Below are 24,884 nucleotides of genomic sequence, written 5' to 3'. Positions count from 1 at the left end.
GCTAATGCTGCGAGGCCTTTGTCCAGTTTTGGTTAAAATTCTTACCTGCCTGAGTTGACTTTGCTCAGGCTCTTACCTGAGAGCCTGTGCCTGTTTACCTATGTGCTAGGATACAGAATGCTTTTGGCTTAAAGAATGAGCAGCAGTATCTCTGTCTTTCTCTCCGGGCCCTTCCTCATCTGAAGGAGTATTTCTTGAGTTCCTTTTCCCAACATTCAACTCACTGCTATCCTTGGATGGGAGGTATCTGATATGATATCCATTAGTGGCTATCTTAGTGTCACCCTGGCTATAAAGAAACATAGGTGGCTTGCTTTCTTTTATACCATTTCATAGCCATTATAAGTTCATTAAGGGCCGGGCGCGGTGGCTCACGCCTGTAATCCTAACACTCTGGGAGGCCGAGGCTGGTGGATCACTCGAGGTCAGGAGTTCGAGACCAGCCTGAGCAAGAGCGAGACCTCATCTCTACTAAAAATAGAAAGAAATTATCTGGCCAAGTAAAAATATATATAGAAAAAATTAGCCGGGCATGGTGGCGCATGCCTGTAGTCCCAGCTACTTGGGAGGCTGAGGCAGTAGGATCACTTAAGCCCAGGAGTCTGAGGTTGCTGTGAGCTAAGCTGACGCCACGGCACTCACTCTAGCCCGGGCAACAGAGTGAGACTCTGTCTCAAAAAAAAAAAAAAAAATAAGTTCATTAAAATGAACCGTAGAAAAGTCTTGCTGCTCACATTAGTTGTAACTACAATTGTAGCTTAAATCCTGGATCAGAGTGGCTGCCCAGTGGCTGTCAAAACTGATCGGCATTTATTAAAATATAACTTCACATATATAGGCTCTTTTGACCTGTCCTAGCTTTATTATTCAATATATTATCTTTACTGTGACTCCTTTTCTGCCCTTGAATTGAACTTGTGATATAATCCTAATCATCTGTCCTTCCCTAGATTCTAAGTTTGATTTTCAAAAGTGACCTAGAACTCTAGTTCAGTCCAGAGTACTCTCTAGAAATATAAGGAAACTGAGCCTTTCTTAATCTTGTCTGCCCTTACAGCTAGCAAATATCAAAAATAAAGATATTTTATTTTTGTATCCTGGAAGGGGTACTGTTTCTTCAAGGGGAGATTGGGATAAAAGAGAGACAGCTTTGTTGTCAGAAATGATTTACTCCTTCCTAAGATTTTGTCCTCATTAATTTTCTTAAAGCTGCCTGTCAGTTGATTAAAAGCTGCTTCCGCTGCAATTATCTTAAAGTTGACTTCTGAGATGTGGTACAAAGCATCTATCCTCAAAAAGTTCTTTTCTTCAGAACATTGCAGGAAAAGGGGGAGGGGTATGGGAGAAGTCAGAGGTGTCTCTGATGTGATTTGTCAGAGAAGGGAGGGGGCAAGATAAAAAATTAAAAATAACATTAGAACTGCAGTCAAAGCCATTCATTTAGGCGAATTTTTCCATGACAGATTCACCCAACCCTGACAGCTTCTTTCCTCCATGGGCTCTCAGTAGAGTGCAGTCTGTACTGCATTTTATCCTTTTCACTCAAGAAGATGTTGCTGAGCCTCTACGACTGGTCTGGGAGTGCAGCAATGAGCAAAATGGACCTGGTCCCTGCCTCGCAGTGCTTCCATGTTGGACACCCAGCTTCCTGACTGCTCCTTTCACTGCCACGTCCCCAGCCTTCACTGTGCTCTGCTGCAGGAGGCACTCAGCATTTGTTTCACAAGTGTGTGTTACTTGGAATCTTGTGTGCCGTGTGTTTCCCTGCACACACATGCACACACACCGTACTCACCACCACCATCACTGTGCCTAGCACATTACTCAGTACACTGTAGTTTTATGAAAGTACTAGTGAGAAAATCCTTCTGAAAATAATGTTTGACCCATTTCCACAATTCTTGCCAGTATCAGTGAGTTTCTCAGAGTTGAGACATGGTGAGAAGTTCCCAGTAGTTTCAAAAGTAAAGACATTCTTGCAAGATGTCTGAGTTAAAAAAAAAAAAAAAAGTAAAGAAAAAACATTGTCTGTTCAAGAATAGGTTGGAAAACCAATTCTTGCATTTGTAGAAGCTGAAAGTATTTAATGTAGCCCCTGTCCTGAACAGAGAAATACTTCTTCCAAAAAAATATGGATCAAGCGAAATATATAGAAAGACTCCTTATCGAAGGGTGAATCTCTAGAACTCATTAGAACGTTTCTTTTGAGGTTTAGAAAGCTGAGGAAGTTCAAGAACTTGTATTTGGCTCAGCGATGTGGGAGCAGGAGGAAGTAGTTATTTTAATTTCTGCGAGTTCCAGAAGCAGTGAGTGCCTCAGTATTTCATTTAGCACAGAAGTAGATCCCTCAGCTGAAGTAGTCTCTGTGCTTTGATCCTAGTGGCCAGAAACGGCCTTTGGAAAGCTTCAGGCCAATTGAAAAATAAAATGCTTGTCTTCTTGACTGTCCTTGAGATCTCCTTGAGGAACAAATGAATAAAACAAAGTTTACAGGAGGTTAACTGGAAATGCCCTGAAGGCAGCACACTGTTAATAGCAACACAGGGTAACAAATTCCAAAGAGTTTTGTTTTTTGGCGTTTGTTTTTTTCCTTTTTAAGGAGCTATTGGCTCTTCTTTTCTGCTGGGAGAGCTTTGGTTTAGACAAGTGTGATCTAGGGGGATTTATTCTGGCTTCATCTTAATGAAAGGGGAAAGTTAGATGACTTGGTATTCTGATTCTTGTTTTACAATAATCACTTTAAAAATTACGTCAACATTCTGTGAGTTCTAAACCCTAACACAGAATATAAAGAAGGCTTGGACACAATAAAAGAAATTAAAACAATCACATTTTCCTAGCATTGAAGAGATTCCAATAATTCATAAATCCAAGCGCAGATCAACAGCTCAAAAGAAGAAAGGACAGCCATAGTGTCTCTCCCCTGCCCACTCTAGGACATGTGCACTTCTCAGCCTGTGACAAGATGTGTAGCCATCCATTTCCAGTGGAAAGGTCAGCTGTCTCTTAGCATCGGTTTTCCATTGATTTTTCCCTCTTCTCAGAGAGTTGATTCTCTTTAGTCACCCTTGCCCAAAGCTTAAAGCCTCCCTTAATTCCCATCGTTCCCCAGAGGGCATTTCTCCTCCTCTCAGTTCCTTTATTCCTCAGAGCCCCCTTGGCTTGCACCTTCTCCCATGGCCCCTCCAGCCTCAGTTTCCAGTTGTCCACTTCTTCTAACCAGCTTTTATTGTCTTAGTTAAGGGCAGTCTGCCAACTGCATTTGACCTCTGGCAACCACTTCACAGATGATGAGATTCCCAAATGTAAACAAAATAACCACAAAGTTTTTTCTTTTAGCTTCTTATCTGGGCTGATCTGAGCAGTTCAGTTTGCTGCTTTGACTAATAATGGTTGGAGTTTTATTGGCATGCAGTAGGGAAAAACAAACCATCTTGTTGAGGGCTGCAGTATCATTTTCCTCCAAATTTTAAAAGGATGGAGAGAAAGGGTTCCCACTGACCTTCTCTGGCTCCCTCTCATTCTTTTCCTGTGTATCTTTGAACAAGAAACAAGACTCCTTTAATTTTGATCTGGGAGCTGTACCTTTTGCTCCTACTTTTACTAGTTAGAGTTTGAGAGATGGAGAGGCAGGTGACACAAGAGATTGTCTTGGGCCCCAGAAGCGAAGGAATCATTATCTTCTGCCTTAGAACCATAAAGCTCTTGGCGACCTGACTCATTCCCTATTGATGTGCTGAGGCTGCACTAACTCTAAGAAAATTGTTCCTTCTAGCATATTGATTCCATTTCCCTTCATAGATGTTAGACAGAAATGAGAACAATCTACTTGGGGGGGTGCTGTCAGCATTTGTCATATACCAGGGAAGAGCTGCAGCTGAGACAGGTGAAACCAGGACTCCTCAAACATGAATCAGCAGCTGGGTTTTGTATTCAGCACTGCAAAGGGTCCCTTCGGTCCTGTAATCCTCCTCCAGAGTAAGAGAATTTGATGTTGTAGTTTCACGGTATGTTGCTTTTGTCAGAAGGAATGGGAGGTGAGCGGGAATTCAGCCGGCCACCCAGCTTTGTCCTTTACGTATGGGGAGCTTTGGGGCACCTAACTAGTGTTAAGGAAACTTTTCCTGAGATGTATTTGGGGTACCTTTAAGTGAAGACCAGAACCGTCTTTTACACTATCGGTTCTTCTTTCTTGTCAGTACTGGTGAACTTTGGGTGTACAGAGACAGTCCCCATCAAAATCTGGAAGGAGACTCACAGCTCACCCAGCCTCTGCGTTGGAAAGACTAATGGCTGAAACCATAGATGGTTTGGAATAGCCAGAGCTACCTAACCATCTGTCAGTATTGGGAAAGTTGTTGCCCAGATAGTCTCTCATCTTTATGGCTAATTATGAGAGGTGTTTCTCCTCTGTGAAGTGTACTGAGAGCTATTCAACTGTGGCCTGAGGAAGGAGTGGAAACTACATCTCTGGGTGCTTTTCAAACTGGGCCAGATTCTCATTGCTCAAGTGTCCTTTAGATTCAGGCATTTGTGAAACAAGGAGAATTGGACCAGATGACCTCTCGGGATGTACGAATCAGTGATTTCTACGAACCCTGCACCCTCTGTGCTCTCATCCCTCCCCCCGCCCCCACATTAGAGTGTGATATGCAGCTGAGTGCTTATCAGGGATCCTGGAGGCTGCTGATCTTCATGTGGCATTTTCTGGTTTCCTGCCACAAAATGGGATTTAGCCTAATACCCAAACATTGGAGGAGATGGGCACTTGAGAGCTGCCCTTTCAGCACTGGTGAAGGACTTGGGCGTGAGGCGGGTACTGTAGCCAGAAGGCAGGTTGATGCCCCCGTGACTCCTGTAGCCACAGCAGTTGTGAAGTGGCTGGTGAGGTCAGCAAGGTTTGGGGGTCTCAACCTTTAATTACTTTTTCCCATCCCTCTGTGACCTTGTCTCTCCTAAGCTGGTTACATCTATCATATTGGCCTCTTGAAGGTTATGTCCCCAAAGCAATTTCCTGTACTAAGAAGCAAATTGATAGTATTTGCTTATTAATCCCTCTGCAACAACAGACAATAAAAGGTAAATTTGTGATATTTGAGAAGCTTGTTTGCTTCTTTCCTGGTCTATAACATTTCTAGAAAAGAGTTCTTTTATTCTTTTCTTTGAGACTCCCATCAAAAACTCAGTACAACCCTTAAGCATCGGATTCCTAAAACCTCATTCTCCTCCGCCTTGCAAGGCAATTTTCCAGCTGGCCCTTTGGCACCATTCCCTACAATCATAAAGCATTGTGATTTTAGGGGAGACTGTTGTGAGGCCCATATAGAGCTGCCACAGGCCCCAAAGCAAGGCTCCCCTCATCCCACCCACTGAAATTAACACTCATCCGTCCTTAACTGTGGGTGTACCCTACTTACACCATCTGACCTTTGGGAGAAGGAAAATTAAACAGATTAAGTAAGCCCAGCTACAACCACACTGTCCTTTTAGTGTTAAAAGTTAAATGCCAAGTTGTATTTAACTGTATAGCCTATAGGTTGGACCAAAACCATTGATTATCTTCTGGAAAGGTGAAAGCCTCTTTGAGAAAGAATAAAGGCACCACACCCCATCCCTTGGTTTAAAGGAAAAGTGTTGATTAGGTGCACAGGAAGAGAGTGGTAGTGCCATCTCCATAGATGGTCAGCCAGAGAGGTTGCGTGAAGAGTAGTAGCCATGAATTTGTTCAGGGCTCCTGCCAACTATATACATGATCCAGAGGTCAAGCAGCCGTGTTCTAGATGACTAGGATAGAAATTCATTAATTTCATTGGGTTCTCTTTTATTTAAAATTTAAGGAGCCCCAGCTAATTCCTTACATTTAGAGTTGAGTCCTCCAGGAGGGCATAGGAGCTTCTTTTTGCAGCAGCCACAGGGCAAGCAGTCCTGTGCCTCAAACCTGAGCCAAGTCTGTGTCTGTAAAAGCCCATTTAACCTTGGGACTGTGGCAAGGCCATTCTGGAAGGGTGCCAGTAGCCACCCAGGCACCAAACACCTGGAATGTTACTCATAACAGGATTCTCTGTGTGTTTCAGAATATTGAGCACACATCTGCTGTCTTCTCCATTCTAGAGGCTGTCCAGGTAAAGGCCTTTCAGATAGGTGCCCATGGCACATGAACACGTGATTTCAAATTTGGGGCTTCTTACCACTTGGGTTGCATAAATAGAGTGGACCCTTACCTCAAGCTCAATTCTTTCCTTCTTTTTTTTTTTTTTTTCTTCCCTCTCTCTCTCTTATCACCTGGGTAATCAGAAATATCATTTTACCACCCTAAATTTATTTTATGAACAATACTTTCTGAATCACACTCATTTGTTTTCTCTTCTCTTTTCCCTCTATCAACTCTAGGGGCAGGTAAAGGCAGATGAAGTTCATCCATATTTTATAGATTAAAAGCTGGGGAAGCTTAGAAGGGAAATAAACTCCGCTTTATGGATTTTCACCTTCATGTCCTTTTCATAGGCCCTAATGACCTTTTTTGAAGCCCCAGATGTAGGTTCCTGGTAACAATAATAGCAGTTACCATTTTTGAGCTTGTGCCATACCAGGCATTTTATATACATCATCTGTTTTAATTTCACAAATGATTTGAATGTATGTAGTCTTTCTGAGCCGAGATCTAGAGACGTTGTTATACGGTGGCATTAGGACTAAAACCCAAGTCTTTCATTTTTCCACAGGCCTGGCCCTATCTCTGACCAATATTCCTTCTAAAACACCTTGTAAGTCAGTGGCCACAGAGACTATAAGGCCATCTTTTACCTTCAGCCCAAACTCTAGACACAGCTAAGCTGTCCCTCAGAAAATATTAGCTTGGAAATATACACACTATTGAAAGGAGAAGCTTTCTTTTTGTTGTTTTTTTCTTTGTCTTTTATTTTGTTTTTTTCTTTCTTTGTTTTGAGAATCTTTCTCTGAGAAAGGGAACTGACCTATTTAATGGTGATATTTATGTGAGCTAGAAAGAAATCGTGTACCTCAGTGTTCAAGATTCCCCTCTACCCTGCTCTTCCCATCTTAATGCACCTTTTAGGTTTCCTTAACAATAGCAGTTTTAACATTGCTTTTAATTAGATGAATTAAAAATGTTCTCTGAAGTTATCACCCCCTCCCGCCCCCCTATCACCTCTAATTCCCCATTGCTGTGAGAGCACGGTGATTCCCATAGTAACGGGACTACCAGCCAAGGTTGACTCTCACTGGTTGGGCTGGTCAGAGAAAAGTTATGGGCAGTCCTCCCGGTGTGGTGGGCTCTATGGGGCTTTCTGGGGAGTTAAGTTAAAAGCAACCAACTTAGACATGCTAAAAGGCTCAGAGGAGAGCACATCAAGTATGCTTGTATTTCTTGAAAGAGACCTAGCTCTCACCAAAAATAAGAGGGTCCCACTCTCCTGCTACCCCAAGTTCTCAAACCTGAGTTAGAGTCATTCCAAGGCTGGGTGAGGTGGCTCACGCTTGTAATCCTAGTACTTCGGGAGCCTGAGGTGGGAGGATTGCTTAAGGTCAGGAGTTTGAGACCAGCCTGAGCAAGAACGAGACACCATCTCTATTAAAAAAAAAAAAAAAAAATAGAAAAATTAGCCACGCATCGCAGCAGGCGCCTGTAGTCCTAACTACTCAGGAGTCTGAGGCAGGAGGATTGCTTGAGCCCAGGAGTTTGCAGTTGCTGTGAGCTACGATTATGCCACTGCACTCTACCCGGGGAGACAGAGCAAGACTCTGTCTCAGGAAAAAAAAAAAAAACAGTCTTTCCACCTCCTTTCCTCCCTGTGGTTAATTTGTTTCTCCCTGGAATGTATTATTCTTGATAACAAAACTGTTTCTCCTCCATCCAGAGAGTCTTCAACGTCCTTTACCCTATGCCTGCTGACCAGCGGAGACATGTTAGCATCAACTCCGCCCGTTGGCTGCCTGAGCCAGGGCTCGGCCTCGCCTATGGTACCAACAAAGGAGACCTGGTGATCTGCCGACCAGAGTAAGTGACTCAAGGTGTGGGGGGTGAGGGGTCATCTGGGCAAAGGACTGGAGTGATCAGCATTCACCAATAGACCTGGCCGGTCAGGTGGGTCTTTTAGATGGGAAATTTAAATCCTGCTAGAGCCTGCCGCATTCCCAGTGTCACTCCTCAAAGGGTCCTCTTCCTGCAGTGGCTGGTAGGGTTAGCCCCCCATTCTAGATACCACCAAAAGACTGGCTTAGTGGTGGTCTGCTTGAATCTAAGGCAGTGTTTTTTTTTCCTTTGTTTTCCCTCCTTCTCTGGTGTCCTAGTGATACTAAAATCTCCCTGCAGACAAAAGCGTAGATATCAAAGATACTTTTTTCAAATCCTTTGTGAAAAATTCAACAGGTGGTCTTGGGTTTGTGTAAATGCCATAGACATTAACTTAAGAAATAAAATTGGAAATAGAGTATTGTTAAAACCCTAGTTTGTCAAGCTGCTGATCTCTACAGTCTGTCTCTGTGTCCTGCCTGTTTTCCTTTCTGCTTGAAGCTCTAGCTCATATTCATGAAAGCAGATTGAAAAGCACAATTTAAAATCAAAGTGATCATTATCTGATCTTGAAGTTGGGAGTAGGAGGGCAAAAGGAGCCAAAACATTTCTCCTGTCTTATGTCCTAATGACCCTCCCTTCCACTGGCTTTTTGGAGGATAGAGGTCTACCGAGGCACCCATTCACTCAGGACCCTAGGAGTCAGCCAGATTTGTCATCAGTTTTCCAGACCCAGCCAGGTGGGGAGTGTGAAGCTCTGTGTTGCATTGCAGATCAGGCTGATTGCCGCGTGGGACGCTGCAGGGTTCCAGCCGACTAATGCCACTTCTGCCTCCAGGCTGTCCTAATGCTGTCCTGTACTTGGTGCAGAGTCTTCTCCAAGAGCGTTCGCAGAGAGTAGTGTGACAGGTCTGGTAGGGCCTCTGGCTATTGGCAGTGTTCATGTTGCCTTTGGATGGGGCCCTTGGTGTTTTCTCCTAGAGTATGTATTTGGGTCAGTTTATGTGGCCTGATGGGGGACTGGTGATTGAGCCCTTGTCAGCAGAGTTAGGTCAGTGGCCCAGGAAGAAGAAAACCTGGTTCTAAGGGCAGCTTTTGCATCCCATCTTGAATTTTTACAGCCCCTCCCAAAGAGAGGCTACTGCCTAAGCCTGACCTAGATGGGCTGCTCTTGGAGCTGGGAGATTGCTTTGGTTTCCAGCTACTTGCTCCAGAGAGCATCTTTCACTCTCTTCAGAGTATCCAGAGAACGTCTTTTACCATCTCCTTGTGCCTTTCAGAACACAGCTTGCTTCTTTGACTACTCTTCCACTGTTAGCCCAGGCACTGGGTTTCTGCCTTTCCCCTGTGTGTCCATAGTCCCAGGATCTGTCCTGAAATATTTCTTTTCGTTTAAGCACATGAGGCTAATTGTCTTGTCTTTTCCTCTTAGGAATTCACAAGAGGAATCTATTAGGTCATTAAATATGAAGTGTCTGATTTCAAATCAAAAGTGTCATTTATTATATCTCAAACAAAAAGCAGTACAATTAACCAAAGTATTCACCTAAACTATCGACACAGTTTTGCTATCTTACTGGTAGCTTGTTTATGCCAGCAGTGAAGAAGCCTGGAGAGAATGGCGATGAAATCATGAGAGGTGTTTTCCATGGCTTGTTGAGAATTGAATATTTCTCCTTGCAAGAAGTGGTCCAAAGCCTGGAAGAAGTGGTAGTCAGTGGGTGCAAGGTCTGGTAAATACACTGGATGACAGAGGGTTTCCAAGTCCAGCCTCTGTAGTTTGAGCAGTGTTGTTTGTGTGATTTGTGGTCAAGCGTTGTCTTCCAAGAGGATTGGCCTGTCTCTATTGACCAGTCTCGACTACTTAATCACAAACATCCTCATCATTTCCTCCAACTGGTTGCAGTAGACACTGCTGTAATCGACTGACCAGCTTTCATGAAGCTGTAGTGGATAATACTAGTGCTGGACCACCAAACAGACACCACTAGCTTGTTTTGATGAATACTCAGTTTTGGACTGTGTTTCAGCACTTCATCTTTATCCAGCCATTGTGCCGAATGCTTGCAGTTGTCAAAAAGAATCCATTTTTCATCAAAGGTAACAATACAGTATAGAAATGGTTTGCCTTTGCGTCATGACAGCAAAGAAAGGCAATCTTCGAGACAATCTCATCTGACGCTCATTTAATTCATGCAGAACCCATCAATACAGCTTCTTTACCTTGCTGATTTGTTTCATGTGGTCCAATATTGTTGGAATAGTAATGTCAAACCTTGCTGCTAATTCACGCATAGGTTGAGATGGATTCACTTCCACCACAGTTTTCAGCTCATCATTATCCACCTTGGTCTCAGGTCGTCCACGTGGCTCATTTTCAAGGTTAAAATCACCAGAATGGAACTTCTCAAACCATCAACATACTGTGCGTTCATTTGCCACATCCTTCCCAAACGCTTCACTGATGTTTCAAGCTGTTTGTGCTGCACTGGTTCCACAATGGAATTCATATTGGAAAATAACACAAATTTTTGACGTATCCGTGGTTTCACAAAAATTGCTCTAAAAAAATATTTGAAAGATAATCATAAGCCAAAACATGCATTTAAAAGATTGGGGATTTACCTTCACAATAAAAATAAAACAAGAAGTGTCAAAGTGACATGTCGGAGATATCAACTATCAAACTTAGTACTTAAGGAAATCGCACATTTCATACTTAATAACCTATAGCAGGCATCTTTCCCCAAACTGGCACAGAATTCTGGACCATACTTTTATTCTAAGCAACACTATAGTTACAGGTCTTTCTCTTCCTGTTTCTCTGAGACTTCCTTCCTCAGCAGTGTTACCTGTGGCCTCCACGCTAACCTTTGTCTCAACCAAACTCCCAGGCTCCTCCCTTGCAAAAGTGATCTGCTCTTACAGAGGCAGAATCTCTACACCCAGTTTGTTGTGGCCCCACAAAGGATTTTATGTCTGAAACCCCAACCTACATACTTGGTGTGAGTCACAGTCACCTCAGCCAAAAATGAAGCTGGCTTGGCCTCTGTTTTCTCTTTTCCCCCATATGGCATCTTCAGCATCCCAGAGTCTCTGTAGGCCTAAGCCATCTTGGGCTGCTTGGGCAACTCTCTTACCCTCCAGAAACTCAAGCCTCTTCCCTAAGATGGCACTAGCATTAGACACATCAGTGTCCCCTCACAGACCAAGTTGTACTGACTGAGAGCAAACTAATTTAGCCGATCTTTTTTTGGTGTTGCTGTTTCTTCTGGGGTAGGCTGGCAAATACCTCAAGCCTCAGCACTGGAAATTTAAGGGTACCATATAAATTTGATGTGGACATAACTTTGTCCTAAGTTCTTCAAAGCTTCTCCAATTCTGAGTCACCTTCGTATCTGTACAGCTTTAAGGCAAGGAAAACTATGGACGATTTACAGGTGCAGAAGTTAAGACTCACTCAAGGCCTCCCAGCAAACCAGTGACAGAACTAGACTTTCTAACTTTCAAATCTAGATTTCTTTCCTATGGCTGGTTCTTAACCTTAATTTCCTCAAAAACCTCTTTAGAAGTCTGATGAAAGCAATGTACTCACTTCCACATAAAATTATACTACAGGAAAGCACACATAATTTTGTGACTCTTTAAGACCTCAGGTAAAGTATGCAGTTCTAGATTATGTTTAGGTATTTAAGCAGGTCAGGTGATGGATGCAGTGGAAAATGAGAGAGCATAAGTGAACAAGTTTATGTCTTTTGAACGTCTATGATTGCTCTCTGCCTAGAATGGGGAGAACCAACAGGAAGTAGGAGCGCAGGTTGGCTGTGTTTTTCATGGGCTGCTGCCTGAGGCTGGCTGCCTCTCCCTGGGTGACACAGCTCCCCGGCACACCCATTCTCAAGCACACAGGATCCGGCCAACCAGCTGGGCCAAGATTAGAGCCCTCCCTCCAAAACAGGTGGTTATGTGCCTTCGTCCCAAGCACAGGTAGCTGCACCTCATTTTGTGCTCTCTCCGTCCTGCTCTTGAGTTCTCCTCCGTTGTCTAAGCCTCAGCAGTCTCTCCAGGCACAAAGACGGAGGAAACAAGCTCCTTGGGCATCTCTTGGTGATACTAAAACCCCACTTGACAGTAGACAAAGGCCTTAGAAAATGCTGCATCTCTCCAGGAGAAGAAAATCTTAGGACAGGTGAGAAGACAAACAACTGGCCCTCAGCCCCTATGCAAAGCCACACGGGGCCAGCAGCCCAGTCACCCCACCCCTCCTTGCAGTGAGGTGCTCCTTGCTCCCGTGCTCTCCCCCCCACACCTGCACTCTCCGCTAGCTGTGCCGTGCCTCAGCCAGCACCCCCATACCCATGGTGGGTGTGCAGTGCCAGATTGATGTGAGGGGTGCTTACTCACTTCCCGCTTCACAGATCAGCCCTGCATGTGTGGGGGACCGGGGGGCGTGCTGGGAAGACCACTGCTTCTCAGAGTCGGCTCAGAAGACAGAACTCAGGGATTCATGGCAGAAGAGAAGTAGGCTGAGCCTGTGGGGCTCCTGACAGGGCCACAGTTCTGTCCCTTCAGAGGGCGCCACCCCTGAGTATGGCAGTTATAAGCAGGCATCGCTGCCCAAGGAGGGGGAAGGCATGCCTCTGAGTCAGAAGGGGAGCCAGAATTGCCACAGAGACTACATCTTTCAGGTGAGGCTACAAGAGCCAGGTGCCTGCTTTTTCCCACGTTGCAGAGATAGTGAGTAAACACCAGTCTTCTTGGAAACAGTCCTTTCCAGAGAGACAGCTGTGTGTTCCAGTCCTCTGCAGCCGTGTAACTTAGAGATGGAAGAAGAATGTTCTCAAAAGGAGCATTCCCTAGAAGTTGGGAAGTTTGGAGCCAGAAGTTCTGTGGAAAGAGCTTTGTGACCACTGAGGGCGGCAGGCTGCCCTCAGGGAGCCCAGGAAGGCCCCAGGAGTGAGGAATTTGTTGAGCCCAGCCCAGCCCAGAAGCACAGCTTCCAGATGTTAAGTGCAAGTCCCTTTGAAAAGGCCAACCCTGATTGGCCCTCCCTCTCTTCTTCTTCCCTTTGTGTGTTTGTCTAGCTCCCAGGGAGAAACTAGAGCAAACAGTGACTCACTTACCCTCACAAGACCCAAGAAGGAAGGGAATGGTTGGGATCATTCTTTAGCTTACAGACAGGAATCGGTGGCATTGGGTATTGAAGGCTAAGAGCTGCAATAGTCAGAGAGGGTATCCTCAACTCTATTCCTTGCTGCGGTTCCCAGAATTTAAACCAAATCCATGAGCTCATTGTAGTCAGGCTCTCTGACCACAGAAAGTAGAACAAATCAGGGCTTAGAACTAGACCTGTTTGTGGGGAGCAGAAAGGATTGGGGTAGGGTGGGAGAGTGGAATAGCACGTTGAGACCGTAACTACAGCCCCTGTTCTGTTTGAAATACCCAAGGGAAGGCTCCGAGCTGACGGTGCATGCTGCCCAGGTAGAAAGTGTTTGAAGGGATCCTTTGGCCACCAGCATCATGCTGACAGTCCCAGCTCAGACAGCCGGGCCTTCTGGTGGCCCCTTTTCTGAGATAGGAAGGAAAGTTGCAGGTCAAGCAGTACATGATTTGTTGTAGGTTTGGTGTGAACAGTTTGTTGTCACTAACCAGCTCAGGCTAACAAGAATTACAGAGGAAGAAATTGGCAGGGACCTAGATGGTATTGCAACCTGTCAATAAATCTTGACAAGTTGGTAATCAGAGGCTTCCTGGCAGCTGGCTTCACATAGTGCCTCATGCAGCCAGGATTTGCTCACCAAAAAATGCAGTGATGACTTTGTTTTTGGAGGCCTCTGCTGTTGATTTCTGGCCATTTGCTTCTTCCCTAATATAAGGTAGTTTTCTCTGGCCTTTGCCCTCTACTTCCTGTGCTATTCTCAGACAATTCCCAGACCCTCCCCCCGCAAACAGCTGAGTGGTTAGAAGAGAAAGGAGATACACTTGGCCCTTGGTATCCACAACTCTATCCATGGATTCAGCCAACCACAAATTGAAAATATTTGGAGGGGTGGAAACAATAAAAAATAGCAGTACAGACTGGGGTGCGGTGGCTCATGCCTATAATTCTAGCACTTTGGGAGGCCAAGATGTGAGGAATTGCTTGAGGCCAGGAGTTTGAGACCAGCCTGAGCAACATAGCGAGACCCCATCTCTACAAAAAAAAAAAAAAAAAAAAAAAGAAAGAAAAAGAAAATTAGCTGGGTAGCTGGGTGTGGTAGCGAGCACCTGTAGTCCCAGTTACCTGGGAGTCTGAGGCTAGAGCACAGGAGTTTGAGGTTGCAGTGAGCTATGATGACACCATTGCACTCTAGCCCAGGCAACAGAATAAGACCCTGTCTCAAAAAAAAGCAAAAACAAAAAATAATACAAATATTAAACTATAGTAAAAAAATACAAATATAGTGTAACAACTATTTACATAGCATTTACATTGTATTAGGTATTATAAGTAATCTAGAGAGGTTTTTAAATATGCAGGAGGATGTGCATAGGTTATATGCCAGTAGTATGCCATTTTATATGAGAGACTTGAGCATCTGTAGATTTTGGTATCCATGGGAGATCTTAGAACTAAAATCCCTGTGATGCCGAGGGATAGCTGTACTACTTTTTAAAGGGTGGTCTGCAGGAGATCACCCCAAATCCATAGGCCAGCGGCCCTCTAAAAGGAGCCAGGAGGGGTGTAGTACAGAGAAATGAAAGGAAGAGCACTTTTGCTTAGCTGTGGCTCGTTCCCTTCAAAGAAGCAAGTATTCCCTCCAGCAAAGCCTAATACCTAGAATCTTCATGACCCCCTAAAGACAGATTTGGGTCTCAGCCCAGCCCCGGGAGAGAGCAAGGATGGGCTGCCAAGCCACAGTCCACAAAGCCCAGGAATTGTAAGGAGCGCTTATCATTCCCTCTCTAATGCCTTTCACCTTCTCTTCTCCATCCTTCCCAACTGATTTTTAGGGCCTTAAACTCTGGTATCGAGTACTACTGGGACCAGCTGAACGAGACTATCTTCACTGTCCATTCCAACAGCAGGAGCAGCGAACGGCCTGGGTATGTGGGAAGTAGACGAGGAGCAGCTGGCTGGGCCCTGTCCCTTCCTCCTGCTTTTATTTATTAATTTATTTTTCTGAGATGGGGTCTTGCTGTGTTGCCCAGGCTGGAGTGCAGTGGCTGTTGATTCACAGGCACAATCATAGCTCACTGTAACCTCAAACTTCTGGGCTCAAGTGATCCTCCCGAGCTGCTGGGACTATAGGTCACACAGTCACCCCTTTTCCTGCTTTTCATGGGCACTCAAGCAGCAACCTCAGACTGTGCTCCAGGACGCTGGGTCCCTTCTCAACCAGAGCAGCTCATCTTTGATCTCTTTCACGTACTGAGCTTTTGCATATGGTTTCATTTGAGAAAAGTGTTCAATGGCTAAGAGCGAGAAGAAAACCTCTGCTCTCAGGGTCTTGCTTTGGGACACCCTCTGATCCCCTCCCATTCTGGCCATGGTGTCTGGGCACACTTGGGGTGAGGAGAGAAGACAGGGCACTAGAGAAAGATGCTGCCCCATGAAGTCTGCTTTGTGGCCCAGGAAGAATCTGTGGCTGGATCTCTCTCAGATGACCAGGGTCTCAGGGCCCAAGCTGCTCCGTTGCTGCAGCCCAGGGACAAAGCCTCTCCAGCGGCCAGGTGGAGAGCAGAAATCTGGTACTGATCCTGTTATCACTGAATTCACTAATGAAGACTGAGATGTGTGCTAGGTTGATGATAAACCCAAGGCAGTCGCCACTTCCCCTAGGATTTGCTGGGCACAGCTGGAGGAATAGTCCCAGAGCAGCTGGAAATGTGAGTGCCTGATATTGAATAAGTCCTGGGCTGCCTCTGCTGCCAGCTCCAGCCACCCCAAGGGTCAAGTCTGGGAAATGCCCAAGGAGAGGGAGGTGCTGGCCTTTTAGGGCAGCTTGTGCTCCTTACCTGCAAGAGTCTGTTTTCAGAAGGCCCTGAAAGGAGGATCCCAGAACAGCCTCCTAGCAGTTCCGGTCCTTTCCCTCCAAAGTAGAGATCTCAGTCCACTTGGAAATTCCAAGATTTAAACTGGAATCTTGACATCATACAGTTAGAAGGAAGGCAAGAACTCACTCCACTACTCACCCTTTGTCCCATAGATCAGGCATCTTGAATGTAAATGAGAGTCTTTTCAGATCAGCCATCTCCACTCTTACCCCTGCAAAGGGCCTGTTGTTTAAGGGAATGACTGAAAACAGCAGGGTTGCCAGATTGGATGGTTCCGTGGCCTCCTTTCTTTGTCCCAGGGCATGGACTGATCTTGGAGGAGAATGGACACAGACGAGTTAACCACCATCAGGAGACAGCTGCGGGAGCACGGGCTTCTCCTCTTAGCCACGCTGTGCCCCTGAGGATTGACATGGAGCCCACAGAGCTCTGTGAGGGGTGTTGTCCCAAGCCCTGCCTGACTTCAGCCTGCTTTTCTCTCCCTAGAACCAGCAGAGCCACATGGAGAACAGACAGAGATATGGGTCTGATGAATGCAATTGGGTTGCAGCCCCGGAACCCCACCACCTCAGTGACATCTCAGGGCACCCAGACTCTGGCCCTGCAGCTGCAGAATGCCGAAACACAGACCGAAAGGGAGCTGCAGGAGCCAGGGACGGCAGCCTCGGGTCCTGGTGAAGGTGAGAGCCATGCAGTGCCAGAGGGAGGTGTGACCAGGGTTGGGCCCTCCCTGGGAGAGGTAGCCTAAGGCTCACGGCCCCTCTGCATGGACAGATGGTGCTGCGTGAGTGCCACTTCTCAGTCAGGGTGAGTACCCCCTCTTGTGTCTGTGCAGTGCCCACCCGGTGACATTAAGAGCCTTCTCAGGCAGGAACGTCATTTCCCTGAGCTGGATCACTTTCCTGTAAGCTGAGCTGCTCTTGCAGCCTTGCTCAGCTCCCACTAAGTACCCCAACCTCCCTCTCCTCTAAAACTTGGAAGACCCAGGCTGTTTTTCCAAAGAGAGAACACAGAAAGTAGCCTGGATTGAAAGGGCTACAAGAGAGAGTCGCTGCTGCAAGCTCTCATTCGAGAGAAGTGCACACCAGGCCTCAGGCTTCTAGGGCCAACCCACAGGTTGTCTTCCCTCTGCCCGCATGGCAGGTCTGGGACTGGCACAGGTGAGACCCTCCCATGCTTCTGTTGCACCAAGGGTTCCTTGTCATTTTGGCTGCAGCCTGGCACACCATCAACCCCTTCCTCTCACCTATTTCAGGTGTGGCTCAGCCGGCCTCAGCCCTGGCTCTCGGTGCCAGCCTCACAGTTTTAAGAACCAATTAGCACTTCCCAGCGGTAGAGCTCAAGCCACTTCGGAGTCCGTCAGCAGCTGTGTTAAACAGGCTGTTCTCACTCCATCACTCTCCTCACCCCCTACCCCCAGCCCCCTTGCTGGGCCTAGCACTGAACAAGGCAGCTCCAAACAGACACACATTTTCTAGGTCTGTATTGAGCCATTGCTCAAAAGAGACAGGGGGAGGAGAAGCCATGGTACACATCAGGCAAAGAGTCACACATTTGCCCGTGTTACCCCCAGAAACAGCTTTCCACACTGCAGTCCCCCACAGGGCACGGCCCCTCTCACTGCCATAAACTGAAATTTCTCAAAGTCAAGTCCCTTTTTGGTCCGCAGCCCAGCCAGCCTCCTACATCTGAGGCCCCTGGCTCTGTTTTGGATAGAAGCCCCTTTGGTGGGGACACGAGCAGCTGGCAGTGCTGGGCAGAGCAGCCAGTTGCATCTCTGAGCCTTGAGCAAGAGGTAGCTGAAGGCTCCTTCCACCATCTCCAGGCCTGTTTTTACAGGTTTCTGTGGACTCTGAGCCGCCCTGGAGTCTACTAGGCCTGTTCCAGGAAGCCTGAGAGCCAGGCAACAGGGAGACACCACTGGCTTCTCCAGTGGAGCCAGCTTGCCAACCCTCTCTCCCCATAGATGGGCAGCCCCTGAGGGCCCCCGATTAACCCAGAAGCATGAGGGCCGCCCCTGAGGGATTTGGAGAGGTATTCTGTAGTCCTAGGCAGCCTCTCTGATTTGATTTCGTGGCCATTTACTGAGCGTCTACCAAGTGTCAGCCACTTGGGCTGTGAAGACAAATAAGCCTCCGATGTTCCCCAAGGAGCTCACAGCCTAGAGAGGGAGACAGACACCTAAGCTGGTAATTGCTTTAGTGTGGTGAGGACCTTGGGGCCACAAAGGAGGGGGCCCGTGCCCAGTCTGCAGGGCTCAGGGGAGACTTCTGGAGGAGGTGGCCTTGAGCTGAGTCTTCAAGGATGAGGAGAAGTTAGGCAAAATGGGGTGACGGGGAGGCCTTCCTGGAGAGGAGATAGCAGGAAGGGCACCAAGGGCACCAAGTTCAAAATCATCTCACTACGCAGAGAGAGCCACTAGGAGGTTTGTGTTCACGGACATCCAGTGCATGTTGAAAACAGGCTAGAAGAGTGGGGAGGGCAGATTACTGGGGCTGGACTGGGATCGAGGCCTGTATCCTGAAGGTGAAGTGCAGGGGCTGCCAACTTGAGGAGTGTGTCCTCTGCTGTTTCACCCCCCAAAGGATTCTCTGCTGTTTTCTCGGTTAGCATCTGGCCCATTTCTGGCCTCCAGTCAATTATAAGTTCTTTCCTTCCTGTTTGGGGGGTGAGGGCAGAGGGTGAGTAGAGGGGAGGGAGCTTTCTTTCCCAGTTTCAAACAGCTAGGACCTCCCTCCTGGAAAGTAGAGCAGGTGGTGGAGGGTAAGCTCTTGTGAGCCTAGGCACTAGTCAGGAGCAGCGGACAGAGAGGGTTGGACAGTTCGCTGCTTCTGCTTGTGGCCCTGCGAACTTTGCCTAGGGCTCTGGTCCTCAGCCCTTCCATTCGTCACACCCCTCTCAGAAAGCAGTCAGGGGAGGGGAGGTGTGGGTCAGAGGGGTATGGATGGGTGTCACTGCCTAGCCCTGTCCCTCCTATGGCCAGGGGCCTTGTTCTGAAGTGCTCACCCCACTACTCTGCTCTCGGAGTCCTCACGGAGGAGACCAGGGATCAGGGTTCTCTTTGGGCCCAAACTGCCCTATTCAGAGGCAGGCACAGCCTCTTCTCTGTATTGACCCAGCCGGTAGCCAGATCTGCAAGAACATGGATAACAAAACCCTGATCAAGGAGGTTAACTCCTCTTCTGGGCTTGGCTAGAAGAGGGATCCCCCCGCACACATGCCCACTACAGCGTCCCAGATTTATTAAATGTTGGAGACCACCCTACTCGTAGTAATCACTGTTCTGTGACCTGCCCCAGCCCATCAGTTAGCACCAAAGGGTTCCCAGGCTACTTCTCATTTTCTTGCTCTATAAAAATTTTAGAAAATCCATTCAGCTCTTTCCAGGACTTTCAGGAAGAGCCCTTCACAGGGGGAATTTGCAGGTGTCAGCTTGTTTGCACATCCAGCTTTAACAAAAGAGTTTGATCTCCTCCCGAACTTAAGACCCGCAGCAAGCTTTCCTGCCCTGCTGGCCAAGAGGGTAGCTCAGGAAGGGAGGGAAGCCTTCCCTGGGCTGCCTATTTGCTCCCAGCACCAGTGCATGCTGGCCTGGCTCACAGCAGGCATTCAGGAAGTGTGTGGAACGGATGGATTGAGCTGAGGCAAGGCCCTGCCTCTGAGCTTGGCTGTGCTGCACTGTTTGGAGAGCACCATGGCTCTGCCTTGTCTGGTGAAGATGGTGGTTAGACCAGCTGCAGCAGCCTGGGCCCTGGTCCAGGAAAAAGCAGATGTGAACGGGGAGGGTCAGGAAGAGCAGTTCCTCCTTTGACTCCTAACTGTCGTTCCTTTTCTGCTTTTCTGGGCAGTGAAGCCCCCAGAATTCAGTGTGGTTGCAGGGCATAGTGGGAAGTTGCTGATCCTACCCTGGTGTCTGTATCCTGATTGTACCTTAGAACTTGCCAAGGAACCGGCCTGAGCAAGAGCAAGACCCCCGTCTCTGCTGAAAAATAGAAAGAAATTATCTGGCCAACTAAAAATATACATAGAAAAAATTAGCCGGGTATGGTGGCGCATGCCTGTAGTCCCAGCTACTTGGGAGGCTGAGGCAGGAGGATTGCTTAAGCCCATGAGTTTGAGGTTGCTGTGAGCTAGTGCTGACGCCATGGCACTCTAGCCCGGGCAACAGAGCCAGACTCTGTCTCAAAAAAAAAAAAAAAAAAAAAAAACAAGAACTTGCCAAGGAAAAGATCTCATGTCAACACTAAATCAATTTCCCCTTTTTCAAAGACAAAAAGAAATGCTTTTGCTACAGGGAAGGAGACAACAGAAGTAGCTCCTATAGCCACCCCTGTTCCTGGATCATGGGGCACACGGCAGCCATTGCCTTCAGGCCCCAGTGTTTTTCCCCTGGAAGAATGTGCCAGCTGCCTTCAGTAGCTCTTAGCCTTGGCTTAGAGTTCCCAGGAGGAAGGCACAGCTCATAACTCTGTAGGCTGAAAGTATCCACACCCAGCCCTGGGGAAACCATTTGTGTGTACATTTTTAAATCTTCCATTCATTCTTTTTTGAGCACTTACTTTCTGTCTGGTATTATATTAGGCACCATGAATTCAAAGGTATTGCAGAGGGAATTACATTCAGAGATGAAGCCATCATGTCTCTTCCCTCAAAGAGCACGTCCAGGAAGGAACTAGACATATGAATACTTCTCCTGTAGTAAAGGATAACATGTGACCAGTTTTCAAAGTCTCCTTAAGTCTGGAGCCCCTATAAGCAGCCTGGGAGCCCTTTTATTCCTCCATACGTATATTTGACAAATACACGCCGAGTGCAAGAACACGTGTTAGATGCTGGACTCAGAGGCATAAAGCTAAGTCCAAGACCTTCAGGAGCTTGCAGCCCAGAAGAGAGACGTTGCAGCCATCAGAGGTGGAGCACCAGGAGGCCTCAGGGAAGGAGCAGCCTTCCAGCTGGGGCCCAGGGAAGACTGGGTGAAAAAGACAGCATTTGCACTGGCTCTCGAAACTCAGTAGATGTGGGACGACGTGAGGAGATGGGGCACGAGCACAGCAGAGAGCGTGTGCAGCGTGTCTGTATGTGCAAGCAGGGAGCAGGGCCGAGTCTGCGTTAGGAAGGACTATTGGTGCATGAAGGGGGGGCAGGGTAGCAGGGTCAGGAAAGTGGTGAGGGCCTGGCCAGAGGGCCTTCAGATGTTAAGCAAAGGAGTTGTTGACGACTTTGAGGGTCTCAGAGCTGCGGGGTTTTGAACAGGTATAGACTTAGCCAGAGCTCAGTTAGTCAGAGCTTCCTCAGAATGGTAATAGCGCAGCGTGGAGACTGCGCGGAAAGGGAGGAGACAGGAAGCAAGAAGAGCAGTGAGGCCACACAGCCACAATCGTCATGAGGAGTGGCCAGGGCCAACGCAAGCTGTGGGAGAGGACACGAGGGCTCTGACCTGAGCACCAGTGGTCAGGCCTCCTCCAGGCCCGGGAAGGCCCCTCGGGGCTCTCTGGGGGCTTGGCTGCCACAGCTCCCTGAGGGCCCCAAGGCAGCCTGTCCTGCCCCTAGAAACCATCTACTTGAAAAGAGCTGATAGTTCACCAGGCACAGAGCCCAGCACAGTGAGCTCCAGTGCCAGCAGGCCTCTGGCCAGCCCACCGCATGCCCCAGAGCAGGCTGGGAGGTCTCCAGTGCACGGCGTTCTTAGAAAGAGTGGAGGCTGCAGTGAGCACAGGGAGGGCCCCGTGGGGCCTCCCCAGGCAGCCGTTTGGCTCTCGGGGTAGAAGCTGTGCTGGCACCCAGGGCCTAGGTTGACCTTTCTTCACAGCCTCTGTCCCACTGTTAGAAGGCCTTTCCCCTGAGAGAAGGCAGGGTTGGCCCAGGACTCTGAAAGCCCTTCGGGTTTTCTTTCCTTCTGCCCTAGAAGCTGGAGCCAAGCTTCCTAGGAAGAGGTGGGTAAGGGCAGCTGCCTTGAGGGGTATGGGGCAGTTTACCAGGGGACCTCAAGGAAAGAAGGCTGTGCATAAGCTAAAGCCCAGGTAGTGCCTCCACTGCTTAGTGCTGAGGAGAACTGTTGAAGACCTGGAGAAGGAACTAGTAGCAGGAGGCTGCCAAGCACTAACGAGAAGGGAGAGAGAGCCAGTGAGGCCTTAGACACTGCTAAACTGTGACACTGGTCTGGAAAGCAAGCTCTGAGGAGGCAAGCAGAGAGAAGGGACTGCGGGAGGTTGGGGAAGCAAAGAAAGTCTTGTAAAAATAGCTGGTGGCAACAAGTACCCCCAAAAGAAACAAAACTCAACATCATAACCCCAAAACTGTAAAATCCCAAACTGGCCAGCAAGTAGTCAAAGGAAACAAATCAGTAGTTCAGTGGGGCCAGCGCTGGCAGCCCGGGAGGCGTGCTCACAGTTGCCCACCAGATTGGCCTGGTTCTCCCCCCGCAGAGCGCTGAGCGCCAGGCGGGAGGGCAGTCCCTCAGGACAGAGCTCCGCTGCTGCAGAACCCAAGTTAGTCACAGCAGCCCCGCTGACCGAGGGCCTGGGGTGTGCATTGTCTCGTTTCCTCTGCCCAGCACTGTGCAAGGTGGGTATTAAGGGACTTGTTCAAGGGAAGCCGGCTAGTGAGTGGCGGAGCTGAGATTTGAGCCTGTCTTGTCTGTTCCCACACAAGGGAGTGCCCAGAGCCCTCTCTCCCTCCCCAGAGCTGCAAGTACAATAACTTGTGAGGACTGGTGGGTAAAAAGAGAAGTGAGAAGGAAACAGTTCTTCTAGGGAACAGTTAAAAACTCAAGCTTCCTCCTGGGCTTGTAGGAAATAACACAAACAGCACAACAGTGAGGGAAGACAGCGTTGAAATGAAGCAGAGCAGACTGTTTGCCTCTGGGCCACACCCATAGGGTGCCCTCTCTCTTCCCGAAGACTGGGCAGCAGACGCCACCCCAGCCTTAGGTCTACTGAGCTGCCCGAGACAGGGAGAGGACAGGCGGAGCAATCTGTCTGGACCCATCTTCTCAGCCTTCTTTCAGACTAGCCTGCCACTGGTGCCGAAAGGGTTAATTAAAGCCGCCCGCTTGCCTTCTGAATAGCCTTTTAGCCACCAAACACCATCCTAGGCCTCAGTTTCCCCACCAGTAACACTTTGACTTACGATTATCTTGGGAGTTTTGTGTAGCTTTCAAGACTGACTGGTTTTCACAATGACAGAGTTGGGTTTCCTCTTATTCCTGCTTTTCCTCGTGGCTGCCTGCCTGACTCGGAGGCCCAGGCCGGCAACTAACTCCCTCTCTTCTGCTTTGTACCTTCCAGGTGAGGGCTCAGAGTACGGTGCCGGTGGGGAAGACGCCCTCAGCAGGATCCAGAGGCTGATGGCGGAGGGGGGCATGACGGCCGTGGTGCAGCGGGAGCAGAGCACCACCATGGCCTCCATGGGGGGCTTCGGCAACAACATCATCGTCAGCCACCGCATTCACCGCAGCTCCCAGACGGGCACCGAGCCAGGTGCCACCCGCACCTCCTCGCCCCAGCCCTCCACTTCTCGGGGACTGCTCCCGGAACCTGGGCAGCTGGCTGAGCGAGGCCTAAGCCCACGGACAGCCTCCTGGGGCCAGCCTGGCACCCCTGGGCGGGAGCCACCCCAGCCAACCCTGCCCTCTTCCTCCCCTTCCCCGATTCCTGTCCCCATTCCTAGCACTGAGGGACCAGCCCTGCACTGCGACCTGACCAATAACAACCACCTTGCTGATGGCGGTGGCGGCAGCAGGGGGGAAGCTGCAGGCCCCAGTGGGGAGCCACGGAACAGGTAGAGACGAATGTGTGCACTGGTGCCTCCCCTCGAACCGCTGAGCAGAAACCGGACCTCACAGCTGACTGGGGACTGAACACGCGGAAGAGCTGCTGGCTGCATCAGGGAACAGGAGGAGTAAGAGGGTGGGGGTCGAGAGGAGTCAGAGTCAGTGGGTATGAGGCAGTCGAATGGGCAAGGCTTGCCTCAGGGGACTAGAACCTTCCAGGATCTGGAGCCCAGGAGAGCCACACTGCTGGGCTTAATGTGAATGGAGAAGCAAGTGGGTATCTCTGCCACGAACCCCCCTTTCTCCTAGGAACATGGGCTCAAGGGACTCAGCCCTGCACAGATAGCCCCAGAAGAGTGAAGAGTCTTCCAGATCTGGGCAAGCCATCCGGCACAGAGGCCAATGGGGCAGCTTTTCTCTGTCCACCTGTTGGGTGGGCAGAGACACCTGGAGCCCAAAATCAGGAGGAGCGGTCTGGCCCCCAGAAACCATCTCCAACTCTGAGCCTTCCAGAGCTTCAGCCTCTCTTTATCATCTTACCCCACAGAAACCACAGCCAGGGTCAGGCCAGGCTCCCAGATTCCTGAGGATAGGGACTTCTTGCATTTACTGATGGAGAACAACTATGAGGTGAAGGGTGCAGCCTGCTTGCCTGATACAGGATGGGGTCAAGGGACGGTGGGCAGGTCCTCACTCAGGAGTGGGGGTTGTAGGCTGGCCCGCCCCCAGGGCTTGTCCACCAAGCTCCTCCCTCCCCTCCAAGGCCCTCAGCAGCACCTTTGGGTGTCAGTATTACCTGAGCCTAGGCCAAAGCTAGCCCAAGGCTGGGGAGGGGATGGGACTCCAGGTCAGAGTGTGAGGTCTTGGTCTGTGATTTAAGGTGTTGCATGTGGAATCTTGAACTGTATGTGTAGTTTCTAGTGGAGAAATCAAGGCTCTGATCATTTTGTTTTTAGTATGAAAATGTGATTTCCTTTCTGTTTGTAACTCATCATAGAAACATTGTGGTGGGAGGAGAGGGGATAGTCTACTGCTGATGAGGGA

At 48.6% G+C, this 24,884-nt stretch overlaps 1 protein-coding gene across 7 annotated transcripts in view; it reads left to right on the top strand.

Annotated features, from left to right (window-relative positions):
- The window catches only part of AMBRA1 (autophagy and beclin 1 regulator 1), a 144,735-nt gene extending 119,851 nt beyond the window's left edge, over positions 1–24,884 (top strand). For 6 of the 7 annotated variants that reach the window (XM_069471295.1, XM_069471293.1, XM_069471292.1 and 3 more), the window contains 4 exons: positions 7,878–8,017; positions 15,026–15,118; positions 16,556–16,749; positions 23,356–24,884. In XM_069471295.1, the coding sequence (XP_069327396.1) occupies positions 7,878–8,017; positions 15,026–15,118; positions 16,556–16,749; positions 23,356–23,852 (924 nt within the window). In that variant the 3' untranslated portion in view covers positions 23,853–24,884. The remainder of the gene's footprint in view (positions 1–7,877; positions 8,018–15,025; positions 15,119–16,555; positions 16,750–23,355) is intronic. The other variant, XM_069471294.1, reaches the window with a different exon arrangement.

This window comes from Eulemur rufifrons, chromosome 6, assembly GCF_041146395.1.
Source record: "Eulemur rufifrons isolate Redbay chromosome 6, OSU_ERuf_1, whole genome shotgun sequence".
NCBI classification, from domain to species: domain Eukaryota; kingdom Metazoa; phylum Chordata; class Mammalia; order Primates; family Lemuridae; genus Eulemur; species Eulemur rufifrons.
The sequence above is the reverse complement of the archived record's forward strand: the minus strand, read 5'-3'. Positions and strand labels throughout refer to the sequence as shown.